Genomic DNA, 16,578 nt, shown 5'->3' with positions numbered 1-16,578 from the left:
AACGAGCTATCCACTGTATAAGTCACTTAAACATCTGTGTAAGAGATTTTATTAGTTAGACCGAAAGATTACGAAAACTATTTCACAACTTCAGTATTGCACTCTAAACTACTATAAATCGTGGTAAAAATTTAAGCTTGGTGAGAGTTGCAAATACAGATTTACCAGTCATACCTTCGTTTAGAAAAACTGACGCTTTCCTTCATATCCATGTGGAGGGAGAGTTGTCACATCTATGAATAAAATGAAGTAGCAGTCATTGAGGGGTCGAAAGTTGACAAAAATGTGGCAATTGTTCAGCACTTGAGGAGGTGGTCAGAGTTGCTTGGATAGAAAGGCGTAAATCTGTTAAGTGGGCGTTGAAAGAAGTCTTCGAACTGTACACGAGGAAACTGAACAGACCACTGTTCTGTACGACCTCGTTTCCACATATTATGTATCGTACATGAAAACTCTTTCTAGACTATGTCTTATATTGCAAAAAAATATTTTCTCAACTTCACTCCTTGTTCCATATGAAAGAATTTCTACCACTTAGTCTAAAAAAGAATCTTATTCAGACGCTTGTAATGCCCCATTTTGATTATTGCGATTCCTTGCTAACTAATGTAAGTTCACTCTTAGCTGAGAGACTACAATGAGTTCATAATGTGTGCATACGATTCATCTGCAATACTCGTAAATTTGACCATATAACACCTTCCCTCCAGTTGCTTTCATGGGTGCGTCTGAAAGAACGAAGAACAATACATTCACTGTCTCTTCTGTTTAGAATCATGCATACTTCTACTCCGAATTATCTGTTATCGCGCTTTCAATTTATTACAACTCTTCGAAGCCGACATCAAGCACTTCTTTCTATCCCTCATCATAGAACGTCTTTATACTCATCGTCCTATACTGTAGAAATACCTCGCCTCTGGAATTCGTTACCTAATGACGTCAGGGACTGCCGGACTTTATCACAATTCAAAATTAAATTGGAAAATTTTGTCTTAGTTAATGTTTTTAGGTATTGCTAGAAGTATTGATTTGTGTTTTTTTCTTTTTTAATCTAGATTAAAATTGCAAGTTTCTTGTTTACGTTAGTTAATTAGTTAGGATAAAATTAATTATGATACTTAATCACTCATTTAAAGTTTGTGTGACTGCAACCTGTGTATATTTGTGTGTGGCTTTACTTTGTTTATAGTGCTTTTTCTCTCTCTCTTTATTTCTTGTATAGCTTTACTTTGTATATAGTGTATTTTTTTCTGTTTATTTCTATTATTGTATTTGTATTCTTAGTGTTGTGGAAGAGAAGGCCTGATGGCCTTAACTACACCAGAATAGATAAATAAATAATAAATAAATAATATATCGTGGCATAAGTTACAATGAGCCTTGAGCACAATGGTAACAGTTTTAACACAGAACTGAATAACACGTGAACTCTGTAAATTAATTCTAAACTAAATGCATAATGATGGACTGACTGGCATGACTCATCGTTCCTCGGTGTCTGTTTCACTCCGCGATTATGCTTAAGTTCTCACAGTAAGGATCCGTGTTCTGACGGCCCCGAAAGCTACAAACCGTTCTGTATACCGACGACTTGTGGTTCCAAATGTGTATCGTATATGTCTGAGGAGTGGATGCAGTAATAGTAGTAGTATTCTAGTCATAATCATAACAATAACGCGTGTTCCACAGAACAAGATGAGCATGATGATGGCGTACAAGTTCGAGAAGTACTTCCAAAACATGAGGCAGATCAACGGGTCGGAGAGCTACGAACTGCGGTCCGCCAACAAGCTGTTCGTGGCTAACACGCTCAAACTGAGGGAGTGCCTGGCGCATCTGTTCGAGGACGAGGTTCAGAGCCTGGACTTCCACGCCGACCCCGAGGCCGCGAGGGAGGTTATCAACAACTGGGTAGAGACACAGACCAAGCGCCAGATTCAGGACCTCATCCCGCAGGAGAAGATCAACCACGACACTGAACTCGTGCTGGTAAGACGATGTACTATACTTTTACAACAGTCCTATTGTCTGTATTTTTCCCCAGCCCGGACAGCTCCCAGCATCGGACAAACGTAGTTATTGCTATGCCCGATAGATGGTAGACGGCTTCTATGAATCATTACAGAGTATTGTGATTCACTGCATTCAACAGTTACAGTATATTGTATGGGTGTTTTCCTGCGATGGATATATGTTTTCCAAGTGCTGTGTGTAAGTTTCTACACTCGCTACTACATCTTGAGGTGAATGTAGCATTTCTTATATATAGTTCTTGAGATGTATATTGAAAGGGCTACGTACTATATAATTGGATTTGATTTTGGAGTGAGTATGATGTGGAAACCAGAAGCTTTACTTTAGAGCGCGAGTTACCCAGTATCGGACAGTATATGTTCACCCATTATCGGACAAGAGAATATCATTAAGAATAAGATTTTATGGCCTGTTTCTTATTTCTAAATCTTTGTTCTGACATGCAAACGAATAAGAGAGGGAAGTGGGAGGATATGAAATGTACATTGCAGAAAGTGATGAAGAGAGAATGACCATCAGAAAGGCGGCTGCTCATTTCTCTGTTTCTAAGTACCTCAGCGGGGAGTTAAGGAACTAAAATCAGAGAATTCAATTATTGTGCTGCCAAAATGGGAAGGTTTGATGTGACATTTTCTGAGGAACTAGATAAAGATTATTTAACACATTTAGATAACCATTTGGGAGTATGTGGACTGTACCGATTCAGGTAATATTGGTTTTTTGTTTTGTCATCATTGTTAGTAAATCCAATAATTGTCCCATATATATCAATGTCTTGAGATAGTGTGGCAAAGGATTGTTTTATAAATTGTATTGTGTGTATATTCAATATGCGTAGGCCTATGTTCTTCCTTTTTGTTCATAAATATAAAAAAATGTTCACTTACGATTGAAAATACTTTCATGCCAGTGATTCCTTAATTTTAGTTGCTTGTATTTGTATTAAATAGTATGACAAATAATGTTTACTCTATGTCCGATACTGGGATCCATTTTTTGCTGTACTGTTGTATCAGGGTTGTTCAATTTTAATTGTTTATGTAATTTGTCTTAAATTTAGATCACTCAATTCATCAAGATTACAAGAATAAAAGTCAATCGATCATTCTGCAGTATTTTTATTGCAAAGAGTTACTTAAATCTTCCACAATTGTTCAAAAGGCCTAAGTGTCCGGTATTGGGAGACCTTCCCCTATATATCCACAATTTTCACCATGTAGTCAAATATAAATTAAGTGTGCATCTTCCATGTCCATTAAAACGAAATTACGATTTCAGGCTAATGCTGCCTACTTCAAGGGACTGTGGCAATCGCAGTTTTTGCCTGAGCACACGCACAAGGAAGTGTTCTACGTGTCACACTCCAAGCAGACTCTCGTCGACATGATGAAGCAGAAGGGCACCTTCAATCACAGTAAGTTCTGTAGCCTAGAATTGATACACATGTTTAGCAACCCAATCTGTCTTTTAATAAACTAAGCTTCTATTGTACATGTCTGACAAACTAAAAAAAGTTATTCAGAGAGTAAGGTGATTACTGGATAATGGAGTAATGGTGAAATCATTATACCAATCAATAACTTAAGTTGAAGTATCAAGATTACACGTTGGGGAATATGATCTACGTTAAAATATGCTAATAATAAATACTTGAGTGAGAAATACTTGACGATTTTTAGTGAAGATCTCAGTTTTATCAATTAATCGATCTTATTTGTAGAACCAATTAAGTCATAGACTGTTAATTTTGAAGGTACAGTTGTGTAAACTTGACAATAGAAACACATCTGTTGTATAATCTTGTTATTTATAATTACTTTGGACGTTACTCGTTGTCTTCTAAAAGCCTTGAAAAGCAGAGATATGTCCCTTCCAGAGGAAATGAATATCCCTCGTCTTGTGTTGTCTGGTGCTGTTGTAGTGAATGACTTTACACCATACCGACAACATGGTCAGAGAGTTCAGCTTCTTCTGAAGGTTCGTATATTCTCACGGCATCCCCACCTCGTCAATGGTTACCCCTAATGTTTTACAGCCTCTCGGCTGTCATACTTAATCCAGATAGGTGGCCGAATTGAATTCAGGGTTTGTATGAACAACCTCCTCAAACTTTTTAGAGTTGTAGAGGACTTCAAACTAAACAAGTTTTGCAAATATTGTATAAGTCGGGAGTGCGTTCTTACGAAGTTACAGAATTAAGTTCAAAGTAAATGAACAGCTTACTCAACTGTTATGTGGTTCCTTGTACCGCATTAGGAAACCAATAATTACAATCGTTGCTGATCACAGTGTTTAAAGCGTAACATACCAAGATTTGGGAATCATTTGTGTCCGTACGGTAAAATTGAACGGCATACCTCAGCTGAATACACGGATGTTCTACTCTCTAACAGAGCTGCTTGGGGGAAGAGTAGAGAAGCTCGAAGGCTTTATCGGGAAATTTATTTTGATCGTGCGTGTCCGAACCATACAACATTCAACACACAGAAGTACTATTCATTCCTAAAGGACGTATTAACAGAAATACTAGAATATATGGCCTTTGTACTTAGAAATTATACGTGATTTCTTCATGATGAAGCTACTCCTCATTTTTGCTCAGCAGAAACGAACTCATCTGGATATTACTTGCGATTATCGTTGGATTGGACGAGGTGGATCTGTATCATGGCCTCCTAGGTCGCCGGATCTCACACCAGAAGACTTCTTATTGAACAACATGAAAATACTCGTTTATAAAACATCTATTGAGACAGAAAGTATCCTCATCGACAGAATTACTGCAGCCGCGTGTATTAGGCTCAATGTTAGTGTCTTCGAGCACACACTAAATAGTCTCTTGCGACGAGACTGGTGATCGTAAATTTGAACCTTTAGGCAGTACATCTCACTGAACAATATGTGTTGGAGGAAGAACAATTGTTTGTATACATGTGAAGTCTGATTAGTGTAATATGTTACTACTCAGCGAAATATCCAATGGAGGGGGATAGGAACTGGCCACCCTACCCCATTATCTCCTGGCTTAGTTGCCCTCACTAGTGATGCCTTATTGGTGTCATGAGGTTCAACCTATCTTCGGACAGTTGACTAAACAAACAATGTAAATGTGTAAATTGAAGCACGACTAATACATATTCTCTGACACGTGTTTTCTTATTTATTCTGCAACTTCATAATATTTCGCTTCAGACTGTACAGTATTTAGGAAACCTGTTTAGTTTCAAGTCCTCTACAACTCTACAAAGTTTGAGGAGATAGTTCATATACATCCTGTATTTATTATCATCATCACAATAAGAACATCCGAATGGGCCAAAGAACCAATCTTAAAATGACGACGAGGACTATTATCACAACAAATCAAAGTGTCGTGTACGACAGACACAGTAAAATCAGAGCCTATGTAGTAGAGATGAATAAAACTAACTGCCGCTCTCGCTCGCTGTGTTCGTTGCATTTGTCTTTCGAGTCTCGGCTCGTAACTCTTGTGCGCTTCGAGTCTCGTTCGCTATTCTCGAAATAGCATTTGGTCGGCGTGGAAAGATTTTGTAACTTTGAATAACATACATCATTGAAATAAATAACATTATAAATGTTTAAAATGAGATAAAAAGACAAAACAGAACAGTATCTTAGTTATCAAAATGTTCTGGTTCTATTATATGATATTATTTATGGTTATATAAATAGAAAAAAAATTCTCAAATAAATTTGCATTTATAAGAAACATAAAACATGACATTAATATCTTTTTATTGAGATTGCACACTTGATCTTAAACATATGAAAAGAAAATTCCTAGCCTTTTAATAAGGGCCTAGTAATTAGATAAAGACTTGGGAACGGATTATTATACATTGAAAGGTAGAGATGTTTCAAATAGGGTACTTGATTGTTTATACATATACAACAGTTGCAAAAGTAGATAAAAGTTCAGTCAGGTATAAACAGCTGTGGCGATTGAAGGCTGCTTGAAGGCTGCGTGACTTCGGGACTTCGGGAGATGATCAATATTGAGTCTCGGAAGACTCAGTAGTCTTTACGTCAAGACGCGACGTAATACAACATTGTCGTGCGGGTTTTCGGCTTTGCGGGCGCTGTTAGTCTCGCTTTCTCGATCGTTGTTCATCTCTACTGTGTAGGTTACTTTAGAAGAGGAGTTAACATATTTGAATAGAGTGTAATGTGTTTGAATGCTCGTGTTCACAGTCGTGTCAGAGCGCCTGGGCGCCCATGTGCTGGAGCTGCCCTACAAGGGTAACGAAGTGAGCATGTTTATCATCCTTCCACCCTACGCAAAGGCCAACGGCATCGAGGCCGTCGTCAAGGAGCTGTCCGTGGAGAGCTTGCAAGAGATCATCGAAGACGACCTGCCCCGTGCTGTAGAAGTCTCTATTCCCAAGTTCACCGTCGAGCAGTCTCTGGAGCTCAGACCAGTAAGTAGCAACACAAATCACACCATCATTCTCACAGAATTCTGCGTCACATGACTTCTTTCTACCCTTTTCCTGATCCTCTTATTCGTCTTTCTCAAACTTCTCGTAATTTTCATTTTATTCTTCAGGACATTTCGTAACTAAAAGTAGAGTTGTTCAAAGTGAAACTTTTAAGATCAAATTTAATACTGAATTTGAACTCACAGATATAATAATATATTGTTTTATTTGATATTCAGTCATCATGCTTTCTAAGATATTGAACTCACAGATCAAGTCAGAAACACTGTGACATCTCACCTCATTTCTACTTCTTTCTGGGCCTCTGTTAGCACTTAATTATAGCAGAGTTTATCGGCATTCAATTCAAAGGAAAAGCGCAGTGAAAATGTAACGTCAACTGGAGGGGACAACTATAAGTACAAAGTATGAAATAAATTGACTTTAAAATAGAAGATGTATGCACGTGTAAATAATAGATAATTAAACTGCAATGTTTATGTAAGGTAACAAAACAGTGATATTGATGACAACATGTGTTTGTATCATACCGAGAAAAAGGATACAATCAATCACTAACCCTAACACAATAGAATGAAATAATACAGGGTGATTCAAGAGGATTTACCATCCCTTACGGAACTTATTTCCGAAGACATTCTGAGCAAAAAATGTCATATAAACCTTTGTCTTAATCTCAATATTTTCAGAGTTATACTAATTTAAAATTGTTTGTAAAATATCATTATTCTTGAGTTTTAAGGGTAAAAGAATATTAGAGATTACATGATATTAGAATTCTAAAAATTTCTCCAAATTACCATTACTTTTCTTCATCCCTCTTTGCTTCACAATTTTCATATATTTTATAGTTTCTCCATTATCATCCTTTTCTTGCTTCTTTATTCTTATTTTCAGCATTGCATCTTCATATATAGCCTACATTAACATTCTTCTCCTGCTTTTTTCATCATTCTCATTTTCATTATTGTCTCTTCCCGTTTGTCTTCAGATACATTAACATCTTTCTCCTGCTTTTTCACCATTCCCATTTTCATTATTGCCTCTTTCCGTTTATTTTAATTAACATCATCATCATCCTTCTACTCTTTTCCTCATTCTCATTTTCATTATTGTCTGTTTCCGTTTGCCTTCAGATACATTATCATTCTTATCCTGCTTTTTCATCAGTCTCATTTTCATTATTGTTTCTTTCTGTTTGTCTTCAGATACATTATCATCTTTCTCCCGCTTTTTTCATCGATCATTTTCATTATTGTCTCTTCCCTTTTATCTTCAGATACATTATCATTCTTACGCTGCTTTTTCATCATCCTCATTTTCATTATTGTTTCTTTCTGTTTATCTTCAGATACATTATCATCTTTCTCCTTCTTTTTTCATCATTATCATTTTCATTATTATCTCTTTCCGTTTATCTTAATATAACTTACATTATCATCCTTTTGCTTTTTCATCATTCTCATTTTCATTATTTCTCTTTCCGTTTATCATCAGATACATTATTATTCTTATCCTGCTTCTTTCATCATTTTCATTTTCATTATTATCTCTTCCCGTTTATCTTGATATACATCATCCTTCTCCTGCTTTTTTCCCGTAATTTTCATTATTGTCTCTTCCCGTGTACCTTCTGATACATTATCATTCTTCTCCCGCTTTTTCTTCATTCTCATTTTCATTACTGTGTCTTCCCGATAACCTTCACATACATTAGCAACCTTTTCCTGCTTTTTCTTCTTTCTGATTTTCATCATTGTTTATTTTTGTGTACCTTCAGATACATTACTATCCTTTTCCTGTTTCTTCTTCGGTGTCATTTTCATGATGTTTTTTCTTCGTGTTTTTATTAACAAGTTTCATCTATTGTATGCGTCAGACTTGTTTAGGCCATCATCTGTTGTATTTATTTTCGTATTTGCACTTTATATGGAGATTATATTTTTACAACGTCGATATAATCTTTAATTTTAACTGTATTCGTATTAGTCTCATGTTTTTTCTTGCATGGAATTTAATTCTTATGTTCGATCACATTCAGCTATTTGTAAAATGTCATTCATTGTTAATGTAATTTCTGGAAAAGGAAATACAAAATAACCTGAATTTGAAGCACTGATGTTAATGAAGAATAGAAGAAATGTTTACATATATCTCTCCTAGTAGTGGAAGTCCAGTGGCAAGTGCCAGATGTGTTAGGTATTCGTTGCTCTCTAGTGAAAGAATTTCGGTACTGGGTTTTGAAGTAGACAAGCATCGCTTTTAGACAATGAAGCCCATTCAATTGACTTGTTACAAAACGTCCACCGTGAAAGATGGCGATATTCCCCGATATATAGTCAAACATGCAAATCTGGATCTCTAATTCAGCTTGATTAACAACTCCAGCCGCGGATTCTTCAAGAGACAGAGGATCGATGCATGCAAGCAGATGAGACCGGTCCATGACATAATTAAAAGGAGCGGTAGTGCAGTCTCTTGTATGTATTTGCAGAGTTTGTGCCAGACAAGTGTCAAGATCTTGTTTTAGTGATACGTGCAAGAGTTCCTTCTGCTACTCGATCCAGTTGTTCCATTTAAAGGAAAAAGGACTTATGTGCGTCACCAAGTGAAGCTTTAAAAATGGAGACTCTTGAGAATATAAACATAATTTCCAGACACATTTTACCTGTGGGTGTACTTGTAGTATGATATATGAACATTTATGAATGGGATAAAAATAGAATTCGAATTGGGCGTTAACGGAAGGTAATGGAAAATAAGGACACGTATTAGGACAATTAAAAAGGAGACTAGTGAAAAATTAATTTCAGGAAGATGAGCATACTTTTCATTGTACAATTAATGCGTCTCTACTGTATTCTCTTGACAACGATTTTCTGGAAAACTTACAGTTTCTGTTTCACTTAGAATACGACACTAGAACTCTATTATCGGTATTTTCTTACGGGTCTAGTATTAGAATACAAAATGTTTTTATAAAAAAATACTTAAAAAATTAGGAGGGTCTTATAATCGATAGGGTCTTATTTCCGAGTAAATACGGTATGTAAATTTGCAATGATAACTGAAATCGTTCTCATTCATTCATTTAGTGTTCTGCCCAAGGGCAGGTCTTTCACTGCAAACCCAGCTTTCTCCAATCTTTCCTATTTTCTGCCTTCCTTTTGTCTCTTCGTATGATCCATATATATCTTCATTTTTTTTATTTTAGTAGGTTATTTTACGACGCTTTACCAACATCTTAGGTTATTTAGCGTCTGAATGAGATGGTGATAATGACGGTGAAATGAGTCCGGGGTCCAACACCGATAGTTACCCAGCATTAGCTCATATTGAGTTGAGGAAAAACCCCGGAAAAGACCTCAACCAGGTAACTTGCCCCAACCGGGAATCGAAACCGGGCCACCTGGTTTCGCGGCCAGATGCGCTAACCGTTACTCCACAGGTGTGGACCACATATCTTAATTTGTCTATCATCTGATATCTTCTTCTGCCCCGAATTCTTCTCCGTTCACCATTCCTTCCAGTGCATCCTTCAGTAGGCAGTTTCTTCTCAGCCAGTGACCCAACCAATCCCATTTCCTCTTCTTGATCAGTTTCAGCATCATTCTTTCTTCACCCACTCTTTCCAACAGTTTCATTTCTTATTCTGTCTGTCCACTTCACACGTTCCATTCTTCTCCTTATCCACATTTCAAATGCTTCTATTCGCTTCTCTTCACTTCGTAGTTATGTCCATGTTTCTGCCCCATACAGTGCCACACTCCATACAAAGCACTTCACTAGTCTCTTCTTTAGTTCTTTTTCCAGAGGTGCGCAGAAGATGCTCCTTTTTCTATTGAAAGCTTCCTTGGCTATTGCTATCCTCCTTTTGACTTCTTGTTAGCAGCTCATGTTACTGCTTATGGTACACTCCAATTATTTGAAGCTGTCCACTTGCTCTACTGCCTCATTTAGAATTCGCAACTTTATCTTCTGTATTATCCTTATGACCATGCGCTTCGTCTTATTTACATTTATCTTCATCCCATACTGCTCATAACTTCATTTAGCTCCAGTAGCATATGCTGTAGTATCATCTCCTCTTCTGCTAACGACGGTATATCAGCAGCAAATCGTATCCACTTTATTCTTCTTTCTCCTACTATCACTCTCCCATGTACTGAAAACAATTCTTTACTAAATCCTCCAAGTAGATATTGAACGGGGTAGGTGATAAGGGACATCCTTGACTTACTCCTCTCCCAATTTTACTTCAGTCTGACATTTCTTCTCCTATCCTGACTTTGACTCGTTGTATGATATAAAGATTACTGAACTGTCTTCTCTCTTTCCAATCCACACCAATTTTCTTTGGGCTCCCCATCAGTTTATTTCAATTCACTCTGTCAAAAGCCTTTTCCAAGTCTCCATATACTACATACACTTCTTTATTCTTCTCTAAACTCATCTCATATATAAAGAATTTAATGTTTTAAATATCAAGCAAATTTATATGTACTGCACACTATTCTGAATCACTACCATAAATATCAAGCTAAGTTTATATCATCCGATCATGGTCACAACACAAGAAGATACAATATTTCGCTTCCCCTCATTGAACCAAAATGTAAGACTGAAGCAGGTCTAAGGCACAGTTCTAATTACGGTCCAAGATTATATTAATGATTTTATAAAGAGGAATCCTAAAATAAAATTATTAAACAATACATTATTCAGAAAAACAAGTGCTTGAACTGTTTTTAAAATTATAAACCTTTAAAATCTTATTCTTTATTTATTTTTTTCTGTCACTTTAACAATGTTGTATTCTTAACTTAGTATGTTCATGTATAGGCTATGGTACCGTTTTTGTTTATGTGTTTTTGTTTTTTTTTCTTATTCTTTTTAAACTTTATGTGTAATTACATTTAACAATTTTAATCGGATTATTATTATTATTATATTATTATTATTGTTAATGTTATTTTATTTATTTTTTTTTTCTTTTATCCACTTTTCATTATTGGTCACACCCGACCTCAAGCATCTTGCTTTTTCGGGTGTGACCCAGTTACCTTGTAATTATACAATAATTTGTAATATGTAGACTATTTGACTATCAGATTTGTAATCAATTTCGAATTTTGAAGAATATTCATATAAGAGTATTGCAATAGTATTGTAAAATCTTTGTTATTGTATGTAATTTTTGCTTGCAATAGAAAAAAAAATCTTTAGGTATCTTCGCCGATTGTTCGTAGCAGTCCAATTGGATCTCTTGTACCTTTTCCTTCCTGAAGCCAAACTGCTCTTCTTCCAACTCTTCTTCCAGCTTAAAATATAAACATCGATTCAGTATTCGCAAGAAAATTTTCGCCGAGTGCGATATTAGGCTGATAGTCCTGAACTCATTACATTTATTGGCATTATTTTTCTTCGGTATTGGAATCAACACTGCCTCCGTAAAATCTCCAGGCCCTTCACCTTTCTCATATATTTCGTTGCATAATAATAGAATTTGCGTCTTGTCTTCACCCAAGCAGAAATTGTTCAATCGTGAAATATTATGTATGTCTATATCTGCTCTTTTCTCTACAGATCCTGGAACGTCTGGGAGTTGGAGACCTGTTCCAGGCCACATCTGACCTGTCTGGCTTCACTGGCACCGCAGGCCCCCGTCTGGACGACGCTGTGCACAAGGCCAAGATCGCATTGGACGAACAGGGCACAGTTGCAGCTGCCGCCACTGCGATCTTCTCCTTCCGCTCTTCGCGACCTCTGACACCTGCCCGCTTCATCGCCAACCATCCCTTCGTGTACCTCGTCTACGACAAGACTGCGAGGAACATCCTGTTTATGGGCGTCTATAGGTCTCCATACAATTAATCATCTCCAACTCGTGTCTTCCGAAGAGGCTTTCAGAGAGACTACAATCAGGAGACGAAGCTCACTTGAGAGAAGAACACTCTCAAAGTGACGAGAGTACGAGTATAAAACTTGAAAGAGACTGTTTCGCGAAAGAGAGTGCAGAAAGCTGGAAATGGACGAAGTGTTCAATGTTCATATTTAATTTATAACCAAGAAAACTTGGGGTCAATACCTCAAAAAAACTTTAAACGTGAATTATCTGTCTGGGACAGATTTTTTTATATCTATTTTAGTTGTAAGACTCATGTGCAGTGACGAAGCGGTGTTATGAAGAAACATTTACTAGGGAGTACAAAAATATACGACTCAATTAGATTTACAAAATATATCTGAGCATTAATTTTCCTAACATTTGTTTCGTATATGCTGGAAGGCGCTAAGAAGTAGATTACAGTTAAATAATAGTACATTATGCAACGAGCCTATAATGGTAGTAATTAAGACGCGAGTATGTTTATGAAACGAGCGCAAGCGAGTTTCATAATTTTCATACGAGCGTCTTAATTACCATTATAGGCAAGTTTCATACGGCTTTTTATGCTCGATCATATTTCTAACTTGAAATTATTAATATGTATTCATGTTATTCTTGTCTGACTGGGGAGCGGAACTGACCTTGTGCAATATCTCGTAAATTGTGAGATGTGCGCAGACGCGAAAGTACTGATTTTTTCCGAGGAGCAAATGTCATTGACATTGATATAATCTAGAGAGTAAAATGAACATTAATCTTGATATACCTTGAAATTGATTTAGACATTGAAAAACGAGATGACAAATTGAATTTATTTGAATATTATTCACAATTAACGCTAATTATTATAGTAACAGAACTTAACCTTCTGCGACAGTATTGGATTTCCAGCCTCCGTGACGTTTCGCTAGTTGTCTTTCGATTGCATGTCCGAGAATAATCGATACTTGCGCTTTCATATTGGTATAATGGTGTTTTCTGATTGGTTGAAGAACTGAACTTTAATGAATAGTTGTATTTTAACGAGGTCCATTAAAGGGCTGCTACCAGGTGTGTAATTACTACATTTCGGCATGGTCGAGCATAAAGATTATTATTCGTTCAAGCCTACATGAAAGTCTAAAATATAAACATTTTTTTGTTATTCCGTCATTCTTTATGCAACTTCGTTAAGGGGAGTCGGTTGGTAAGCGATGCAAAAGTTGTGAAAATGTAATTATTGTATATTTTATTTTGTTACAGTTTAGGTTATAATATAACCAATGTTTCTTTTTTTGTCTACTATATCCTCTTTCTACTCTTTAAATATTATGCAGGGAATATCTTTTAACTGTCTCGGAGATTTGGAATTTCCTGGTCGCGGCCTTAGAGCAACTGTCTCCCACCTGGCAGGCAAGCAATGTATATTTCTTTGCACTTGCCCAGCTCATATTTTATGCTCAAAATGTCCCCCGTTGACTGCTACACATTACTGACACCTTCTTATAAAATTATTATTAACTTTCACAAGTTCAGCAGCACTGATTGACTCCACTTCAGCTCATATGCAGTCTTTTACGATCATTTATTGAACCTGTCTCTGAATTTTTAGCTAGATTTTTTTTTATTGTTTTTACACAAGGTACGGTCCTGTTTGGAAGTTTCTGTCGAATCTTGCATCGCGTTTTCGCACAAGATTTCCTGTATTTTATGTAGGCGTTAGTATTATAAATATACACGCGCTTAAGTAATGAAAATGGCATTGGAACTAAACACTTCTGACACTAATCATTAACTTCATACAAATAATTAAGCACACCTCAGACACTAAAGAGCCTTGGAGTAAGCATCCACCCCGTACGGTAGCCAGTCTAGCACTGAGATCGCCAACCGGGAACTGCGTCATCAGCGTGTTAATCACAAGGTCGCCTGGGAGCGAGAAACGGCAACTCTCCGGGACAGTTAAAAGCTATTCTCTGTACTAAAAGTTCTGATACATTGTTTTAGTTCTTGGAAAACAAACATGATTAACACAATAAAATTAAGTTATCATTAATAATTACAGTACATGCATATGCACTGGTAAATAATTTTCTCTCTTCCTACTTTCCAGATTTCAAATGAACTTTAATAACATAGACTTAGAAGTAGTAGTGAAGGCACTCTTCACCAAAACGAATGGTCGTGGGACATATTTGGATTTTTAAAATAATATAAATTTGTTTCTCTCAGAATAATTGTAATATTTTAAAATAATTTTGAAAAGGTAGCACCTATTACACATCTTGAGAGCTAGCCTGATAATTTCATAAGTTTAGTTCAAATAGCTGTTTTTCTATAAAGTGTACTAATAATTTGGACAATGTAAGTTTTGAAAAACAACGTTTAAACTTAAATGTATATTATTGGTCATTATGGTGCCCAATTTGAATAAGCACATTTATTATTTCAAAATTCTCGGAATATACATAAATTAAATATGAATTTGTTCAGAAAAGAACTCTCTTTAATATAAGCAAATAAAAAATTGCAGTATTTGACTCTGTTACAACCAACTCCCCTTAAAGTTGTTGTTATCTGTATACAGCTTCTGATATCAAATAACAGCGAACCTTTGGAGTATGCTTTACAGCGAAATCACTTCTTCTTGAAATAAATGTATAAATTAAGAAATATATTTGTGTAAACAATTATAAGACTAAAATTATTAATTAATAATTTTTAGTAAATATAATTAATTTAATAGCTTTTAACCCTGATCACATATATATCAGATTGGCCATTCCCATGTTATGAAATAGCAACATAAAATGAGAACAACCACCAGAGCCTCCACCGTCGAAAAGGTATATTTTGGTAATGACCGCTAGATGGAAGTGTAGTTGCTCCATGCAGTTTCATAAGGGTTATAACGTGACTTCTTCTGCAGCCGCTAGATAGCAGCATAGTGAAATGTATAAAAAGTGGTTGCCTTGAAAGTCCATTAGGCTAATCAATCTGTTATATATGTGATCAGGTTTTTAATATACGCTTCGCTTCTGCTCATGTGTCGCCCTTCGACTGTTTGTATTTTATTGTTACCTCCTTAAGACATTGGTGCTTACTTGTAAAGTGTGTATATTAAAGATGAAAGCACCTACAAGGAAGCTCTTTCTGTGCTGTTTCAAGTGCGACATCAGAAACACTGTTTTATTCGGTTTCAGCTTTAATATATTTTGCAATTTTATTTGCATGAAATAGAAACATTAGTAATCTTCTAAAGCACTTTTTAAACTCTTAGTAAACAATAATATTCAATTTACTGAATAATTTAAGGGGGGAAAACTAAATTTCATTTAACTTACATTTAAATCAGATACCGTATCCCATGACGATGTAGACGAAACACATTATTAATAAAACAGTTGAAATGTTTAATTTCTTTAAGCAGAAAAGCAAACTTCACAAATTTGTGGTAAGGAGTAAATAACGTAAAAAACTGAAAAATATTTATTCCATTCTTTCATAAATAAAGAAATGTAACAACGTACTGATTTTTATGGTTATGTTTCTGTAACTCCACAGAGATATTCAGTTTCATGATTAAAATTAACATTATTCTTCACATTTTAGACAGGATGGAAGAAAACGTATTAATTCACACGAATTAGAGATCACTAAAACATGGTCGCTAATAGCTTACTATACACTACCTAAAAAAATAATGCTTTACATAACAATCAAAACTGTATATTTTTAACCGTCTGCGAAGTAACAAAATTCTCTTATTCTTTCAGGTCATCATGCATGTAGAAATCATATTTAAAAAAGGAAAGAACACGTTCCCTTTCATCCTGTGTAACTGCAAATAATAGCAATTCCTTATTTTTTCCACTTACTTTCAAACTTGCTATAATCTGTTTTTGAGAATTGTTATTTTGTGAGATTTACATGAACTAAGTTTATACAATATGTTCCTATTCAATACATGTACAGATTTGGACAAAATACAATATGTCATTTTTACCTCATATATTTTTGTCAACTTTGTCTGCAATATATTCTACATCAGAACCTTCACACTTTCACACTTTTCCTTCAAGAACTACACCTTCCTTTTAACTTCTTCACTGGTATTGGCCACATAATTTGGATTTAGAGATAGATTTTTAGTTACTATTTTTAGTTGCTTTCAGTACAATAATGTTAGTTAGTAGACTACTTTTAGTTGCT

The 16,578-nt window shown here is 35.6% G+C and overlaps 1 protein-coding gene across 1 annotated transcript in view; it reads left to right on the top strand.

The window, feature by feature from the left end:
• LOC138703448 (serine protease inhibitor 88Ea-like) overlaps positions 1 to 16,378 on the top strand; it is a 128,858-nt gene extending 112,480 nt beyond the window's left edge. Inside the window, exons 3-6 of the mRNA XM_069831311.1 lie at positions 1,693 to 1,992; positions 3,316 to 3,451; positions 6,250 to 6,476; positions 12,084 to 16,378. Coding sequence (XP_069687412.1) covers positions 1,693 to 1,992; positions 3,316 to 3,451; positions 6,250 to 6,476; positions 12,084 to 12,371 — 951 coding nt within the window. The 3' untranslated portion in view covers positions 12,372 to 16,378. The remainder of the gene's footprint in view (positions 1 to 1,692; positions 1,993 to 3,315; positions 3,452 to 6,249; positions 6,477 to 12,083) is intronic.
• The last annotated feature ends 200 nt before the right edge of the window (positions 16,379 to 16,578 follow it).

Source organism: Periplaneta americana, chromosome 7 (assembly GCF_040183065.1).
Source record: "Periplaneta americana isolate PAMFEO1 chromosome 7, P.americana_PAMFEO1_priV1, whole genome shotgun sequence".
NCBI classification, from domain to species: Eukaryota; Metazoa; Arthropoda; class Insecta; order Blattodea; family Blattidae; genus Periplaneta; species Periplaneta americana.
Note: the sequence above shows the minus strand (reverse complement) of the source record. Positions and strands in the feature narration are given on the sequence as shown.